The sequence below is a fragment of the Euprymna scolopes genome, chromosome 27, assembly GCF_053919585.1.
Source record: "Euprymna scolopes isolate OS-2025 chromosome 27, ASM5391958v1, whole genome shotgun sequence".
In the NCBI taxonomy this organism is placed as follows: Eukaryota; Metazoa; Mollusca; class Cephalopoda; order Sepiida; family Sepiolidae; genus Euprymna; species Euprymna scolopes.
Window position 1 is genome coordinate 79098846 of NC_136508.1, and position 7689 is coordinate 79106534.

Here is a 7689-nt window from a genome sequence, read left to right on the forward strand (position 1 = left end):
CGCTTACTTTCTTAAGTGGTCTTATGATTTTGACCAGGACTGTATATAGATAGATAGATAGATAGATAGAGAGAGAGAGAGAGAGAGAGAGAGAGAGAGAGAGAGAGAGAGAGAGACAGACAGACAGACAGACAGACAGACAGATAAACATTTCTTGAATTCATTTTATAAAGGAAACATATTTTCTGAACCTCTCTCACAAATCTGATCCTCAGTGACCCTAAATGAACAAATATTACAGCAAACTTTTTACGAAAACCTGCCTTAGGTGATACTGAAATAGAATCCATACGGCTGTTGTAGTTTCAATATTTATACGGCTTTTGTAGTTTCAATATTTATACGGCTTTTGTAGTTTCAATATTTTATGTGAGAACGTTGACAGACTTCCACACAAAACATCTCAACATAATCGACGGGATCATTTAGTTATCGCCGATTGTGAACGTTTCTTTTACTATAATTATCATTATTGTTATTATTATTTATATAAAGTTAGGTATGTTTGCATGTACAGTATTCACTTTTAAACTAATTAACTGATCATTATAAATTATCAACGAAGCTTCTAGGCGGAGGGTTTCAAATATGTGCAATATTTAGTCTCATGCAAAAAGAGTAAAGAGGGGGTTGAAGTCGTTTGTAAAAATTCTGAAAACTCTGATTTTTATTAAATTTTAATAATAAGTATGAGACATCAATCAATAAATATTCAATTCTTTTGTGCCGTGATATGTGCGCAAGATCTCATTTGAAAATTAAAAAAAAGGTCAATATGCTCCGTTACGCCAACTGATGACGTCTCAACACTTTTCGATAAATCGACTTTTCTAGGTTTTCAGGTATCCTGAAAAGAAACACCACAGGGAAAATTAGCGCAAATAGTTTTCGAGATATAAATACCTGTATTTTGAAATGTAAATCACTGGCAACCATGTTTGAACGGGTGCCATATGAAAGCGGCAAACCCTCAGTCTTTTTTCAACGTAATTCCGAAAGCCGTTTTTAACATGAGGAGGTTGGGTGTTTATTTCGACAACTGTCCTTAACATGAGGAGGTTGGGGTGTTTATTCTGAAAGCCGTTTTTTTATTATTGATCCATAGTGATTAAGCAAGATTCCCTGAATTCCAATTCATTCTTAAGACTCATTTAGGCTTAAATTTTTGCCATTACCCATATTCAAATATTAGAACGAAGTTTGGACAAACAGAATAAGGCTTCAAAAAGTAAGGTTTAGAAATATTATATACTCGTCTGGGTGCCCGGCGTTGATTGGGTGTTTGGAGGTATGTGTTGAACAAAAAAAAAAAAAAAGGTGATAGTAGGCAGACAGGCAGGCTCGAACCCGTGCCGCGAGGGAGGAAAAGAACTTGAAAAAAGTGACATCTTCGCCGTTGCGTCCATCGACAAACCGGAAGTGGCGAAAGTTTAAATTAAGTCTAGTCAATCGAAAAGAGCGAATGACTTTCGAAAATATGGTGGAAAAACTCGATTTCTTCTCATAGAAAAGTGCCCAGTTGAGGGATAAGTAATTAATGTTTTTAGTCAATTTTTCGATATTTGTCGTATGAAGGGTCGAGCTTCAAAACGACATTGACCTTGTCGCCTCTGTCGGAAGTTTTAGGCAGACATAAAACATACATACATAATACATACATTTAAACAGACAGGTAAAATTTATATAATAGATAAGTATTAAATATTTATTATTATGTTATAAAATCAGATAAATCTATTGATTCTGGCCTTTGAAATCCGAAAACTATTTTAAGATATGTTTCTTCATCAGATTTTGATAAAACGTCAGAATTTTGTGGAGAATACGTCATCAACAATCAGTCCGACAGTGTCTGGGATTTTTTTTTTGTCGGGTTGAGATATTGTTCTGTTCAATTCTAGGAGGTGCAATGTTGAACCTACCCTCTTTGAGAAGGAGTTGGTGCATTGATAATTACCTGATACGTCCTTACCGAGAAATGATAACGCGTTTGCTTGGGCATTTTTGTAGGCATAAGTGCATCTATCGTAATGCGCTAGTTTTTCAGTAGCAACCTGACTTTGCGCCTAACCTGTTAAGGTTAAAAAAAAAAACCAAGATAAATTCTGGCATAAAGATTTCCGACGAGAAAATAATGTTCTTTTAAATGTGTAGGAACCATGGAAATCAAACATGCTATTTGTAAATCGAGTGATATTCAACATTTACGTCTTCAATATTTCCGCCTTTTCAACAGATGTTAGAACATGCATGTAATTCTTATATCTTATTTTTACAGAATTTTGTTTATTATGATGATGACGTCTTATGTTTCTGAAGTTTTGTGCTGAGGACTTATTACAGGATGGAACGATAAAAGTATCACCCTGAACAAAAAAACATTACGGCTTTATTTTAAAACTTTTATTGAAAACATCAATTCAGATAACTTGATTATGTAGGAGAACTGACATCTATTCAATGTAACTGTCTTCAACCTCAATCACCGTCACGATACAGGTCTAGAACTGGGAGCATGCCTTTTCCACAGGCGCGGGGGGGGGAGCTCGGCGAATACTCGACGGATAGCGGAGATCAGGCTGGATTTGGTGTTGTGAGAGGTCATGTTGGTGTTCTCGTAAGATGACCCAACGAAGTAGTCCAGTGGATTCAGGTCGGTGGAGGAGGGGGCAGTGAGAGAAGTACTCGTAGCACTCCTTCTGAAGCCAAGCCTGGGTCTCTTTGAATTTGTGGGCCGATGCCGAGTCCTGCTGCCACACCCAGGGTCTGCCAGCGGCCACCTGCTTGCACTAGAGGATCACCACACTCTTTAACACATCCAGGCACACTTTAATGTTGACTTTCAAGCCGACTTAGAAGATATGAGATGGCACGATGTGGCCTTCAGTTGAAACCACACTAAAGACCATAACCGTGGCCAGAAACTTTGTTTTCATCACCCTGGCCATGTCTCTGTTAATGCATTTTAAGTGTGTGGTAATGGTCCTGTTGTCATAATTTGGATCGACAGAGAGCATGAGTTGTACAGTGGCGCATCTCCAATTTCGCTTGTAAAACATTGTGTCACTTTAAGACATGAGAGAAGGCTCCTATCGCTCTTGCGATTTGTACATAACTGGCCAACTAGTAGATTGTATGCAAGAAAAAAAGAAAACTGGTTTTCATCAAACGGAAATGGAATCATGTTGTCTTTTATAATGCGACAATTTTATTGTTACACCCTGTACATCTTGTCGAACTCGAGAATCCTTCTGTCAAACTCGAAGATTTTCACGAACTTATGGACATGAGGTACAGAGTAAGTTAGCAGAAGAACCCGTGGCGTAATCGATAAAGTACTGAGTAAAATTGATTCCTAAGTGACACTCTTTTGAAGGGTGGGGATCTAATCCTCAGTGTAAGAATATCATTGCGAATTCCTAAAGACTGTTACCTGGTCATGCTACCCCTGTATATAAAATAAAGAGCTCTGTTCGAAATTTCGTGCGGATTCCTGAATTCGGCAGAAACATCCCCGAATTGGTTAAACAGATTCTTGAGTTCGACAAAATATATTAGAAACTCGGAGATTAGATCGATTGAAACTAATATGATTGAATAGAAAAATATAATGCAATACGATTGCGTATCATTTAATACTTCTACCTAGTCATGGCTGACAGAACCAGGGCATGCTATCCCCATGGATTAAATAAAGGGGTTCGTTCAAATTCCCGTGCGAATTTCTGAGTTCGACAGAAAGATTCCCGAGTTCGACAAGATATATCCAAAGAAGGTAGGAGGTTACACAGGTTAAAACGTTGTGAGAATAACACTTAAGATGCGAACAGTAGTTCGATAAACCAAAATCCAAATGGATCAATCCTTATCTCAAAAGTTTAGAAAAATAAACAGGTATTTTTTTCAGTATATATTGATAGTTGGGTGGAATGACTTAGAACGTAAGAGTCTTCTTCCCTTACAGTTGATGGTATGTTTGCATAGTTCTTTTATTGAATAAACACTTAATTTTACTTCTCTGATTTCTTTTCTTTCTGTTGTTTTTGCGACATTATTTACAGTGTCGTAATCTCACTTTACGGCATTATTTACAACTCTGTATATCTCGTTTTACGGCACATCGTCCAGCAGCAATGTCACCGATATGCTGATACTTTTTTATGGCTCTACTTTCGACTTTATTTAACACTGATGCCAACCGCTCGACGAGCGAATGTATATTGACACAGGGAGGACACATAAGGAAAAGGATATTACGTTGCCGAAAGTGTCAGATTACCCGCCTATCTTGAGCTTGGAAAAAATGACCTATTTTGCGTGATGAACTCGAAACTAACCACTGGTAGAGTGTTAATTACATAACAAACTAAACTACAAAACAATCTCTAATTCGAAAAAAAAAACAAAAAAAAAACAAAAAAAAAACGTAGCATATTATGAAATTTTAAGGTCACGGATTGTCTATTAAATAATAAAGGATTTCGACGCTTCTACACTATTATGACGAAATATTGCGGTCGATAGAGTTTTCAGATTAAAAAACAATAGTTTCTACTGATATTTTTTTTGTCAATTATAATAGATTACAATGGTAGCTTCCAAATTATGCAGTGAAAATTACCTTAATATTACTGAATTATTAAAAAAAAAACCCAACTTAAATCGTGTTAACAGGTGAAAAATTTCTGCCAATTTGTTTAAATCGAAACAGAAAATTACCTCCCTTTTGAACTCTCCTATGTCTTACGATCGTCTTTATCAAATTCTATTTTTATTTTCTTTAATAAATAATTTTCTACCTTATCGATTTTCGTAATTATTTGATAATACGAGAAATACGTAGATACTATTGTTTTCATGTGAAATTCAATTTTACGATTTCTGAAATTTCGTTTTTAACGTGTAGAAAGCGCCAGGATTTCTTCCCCCCCCTCTCTCTCTCTCTCTCTCTCTCTCTCTCTCTCTCTTTCTGATTTCAGATTGACGTCATCATTTTATGACGTTATCCATTGAGCACAGTTATTTACAATCTCACTTTTAATGGATAACAAGATATTGGCCAAGATCAAAGTGTAGTTTCTGTTCTTCAGATGCTACACTTCAATTTCTTGTTCTCTGTCAGTGGAGGAGAAATCCTCCACGACTGAGACAATTTTTAATTTTTGTTCCTTTCTCCACATTAAAAAAAATGACCCTGGTGTCTAACTCTGCCCCGTGGGGAGGCCAAGTAACTAGGAACATTGTTCTTTAGTGGTGTCATCTTTTATGATGTCAGCAATTGTTTACGGGGACAAACAAACAATATAACAACAAGCAAGAAAGAAACAAGCGAACAAGAGTGATGTCATCTGCGATGACGTCATAAAATTGTTAACATTTTTATCATACATGTGAAAGCATGTACAATATCCTGCTCTCACCAGCTGTCACACAGAGTGATAACACAGTTTCGGTGGTTCAAGACAGGACTGCCACTTCTGGTGCCACCAACAGCTATGCGAACTTAGCCGCCGAGCAGGGTATTAATGAAAAAAAAACAACAACAACAAAACAAACAACAAACAACAAAGAAACTTAATCAACTAGAAAAAAAAGAGCAAAAATATAGTAAAAATACCGTCTTTTCATGAAGTCTTTCAGGTGTCGGTTAAGTCCTACTGAATGTATCCGATGAGAGTCCTTCGAATTTGCGATCTTTACAAACGGCGAGTTTGGAATTGAGGTAAAAAAAGAGAAAGAAAAGAGAAAGAAAAGAGAAAAAAGAAAGAAAAAAAAAAAAACTAACATTGAATGTGTGAGAATACACGCGAAAATAAAAGTTCTTTCTCTTGAATAAGATATTTTAAGATTTGAGTTATCTCCCTTGTAGTTTGATAACGCAAGTAAAATTAAATAAAACAAAACCGCCGTTAGCGAAGTGCATTTTATTCTTTGAAAAATATATCAGATCATGTGACTGCTAGTCTGTTGAAATAGACTGCTTGTGATTTTATGAAAAAAAAAAAAAAAAAAAAAAAAAATTAAATAATAAATAATAAATAATAAATAAATAAATAAAACCAATACAATAAATAACTACATAAATATATAAACAAAAATAAATAACGTTCGTTTTTTTTGTCAAGTAACGGTTAATTTTGAATTTTTTTTTATATTAATTATTTAGTGTTCTTTTAATTTTTTTTTTTTAATCTGCAACGGTAATTCAATTCTAACGACTGTTCACGTTGAAGTCTTTTTTCCTTCGCCCAGATCCAAGCTGACGCTTGTTATAGTTGTGGTTTTAAGTCGATTAGAAGCAGCTTTCAGCCTATGGCCGGTTATTTCCAATTTTGTAAGAAGCGAAATGACTGAGTCGCTTAGAAACCCACGACAACCCACCTGAACAGGAATTACAACACACCTCCATTTCTTTTCTATGCAATCGGCGCGTAGTGTTTCATAATGTTTTTTCTTTCGTTCATGTGCGTCTTCTACATTCTCCTCCCAGGGGACAGTCAATTCTATCAGGAGGACACTCTTCTTTGTGTCAGACCATGCTACAATGTCTGGTCGTTTTTCCGTTTAGATTATGTGGGCTGGAAATTGTAGATATGTAATCAGATCCGCCGAGATTTTCCAGTCATTAGCTCCATTCAACAGCTTCACTTCAGAATTTTTCCTCCTCACAGGACGTTCACCTTCTTTGTGAAACTGGATTGTGGGTTCCTTGATTGTTCGTTTGCTGACTCACATTGTGTTCTCAGCAATTCAATAATTATCTCCAGTACCTGGTTACGTCGCCATGTGTACAACTGAAGCAATTTGGGGCATGCGAATAGCACATGGCGCAGAGTGCCCCAATCCTATTTACATGAAAAACACAGGTCTGAATCGGTATACCCCCATAATTTTAGATTGGTCGCATTAGGCAGAAGATCATACGCAGAACGAAGAAGAAATGATATCGCCAATGGTTTCATCGCAATTAAGGATTTCCACGATAACTTAATTGATTCGATATCATTCGATTTTGTCCATGCACATTGTTTGGCATGAGCGACAGTAACGGCTGTTCTTTGCTCCTCCTCAAACACCCTGCCCTCTTCGAGCACCATATCTCTTTTTTTCTTTGGACCCTCTTTAGAGAATATTTTGTTAGTCGTACTGCCTAGTTAAGCTCTGTTGGTTTGAGTGACGCCCATTATATCCTTTATTTTGAGGCTACATTCCGCTTCCCGTGTAGTCTTACTGGCCGACGATTTTGTCCCTGATCTCATTTCTGGGTGTATTTTTTTAATGATCTCGTCGGCTGAGTCCCTCATCATCATATGGAGTCTCAGTTTTCCAATTTTGAACTCTTCCACTATGGAGGATATTGGCAGCTGTAGGTTTCCAGCATTAGTATATAGACCTACTTTCGAAAAACAAGGAGGAACGCCAAACCACTTGCGCAGGTATCTATTACACATCTGTTGAATGCGTTCAACACGAGATAGTGCAATTTCATATATCTGTAAGGTCCACAACAGGCGTGGTAGTAGATCATGTTGGTAACACCAAGCCTTCATCCTTCCGGATAGATCTGTCTTTTCAATTGACTTAAGACCCTTTAAAGTTACTTTTTGGATTTCTATAACCCGGTGTCGATCAGTCAAGAGGATTGAGTACACGCGCCCAAGGCTTTTAACCGGAATCTCCCTAACTGTT

At 36.7% G+C, this 7689-nt stretch overlaps 1 protein-coding gene across 1 annotated transcript in view; it reads right to left on the reverse strand.

Moving 5' to 3' along the window:
* Positions 1-5832, reverse strand: part of LOC145248937 (glycine receptor subunit alpha-2-like) — a 200986-nt gene extending 195154 nt beyond the window's left edge. Inside the window, exon 1 of the mRNA XM_080110730.1 lies at positions 5618-5832. Coding sequence (XP_079966856.1) covers positions 5618-5787 — 170 coding nt within the window. The 5' untranslated portion in view covers positions 5788-5832. The remainder of the gene's footprint in view (positions 1-5617) is intronic.
* Positions 5833-7689: the final 1857 nt, after the last annotated feature.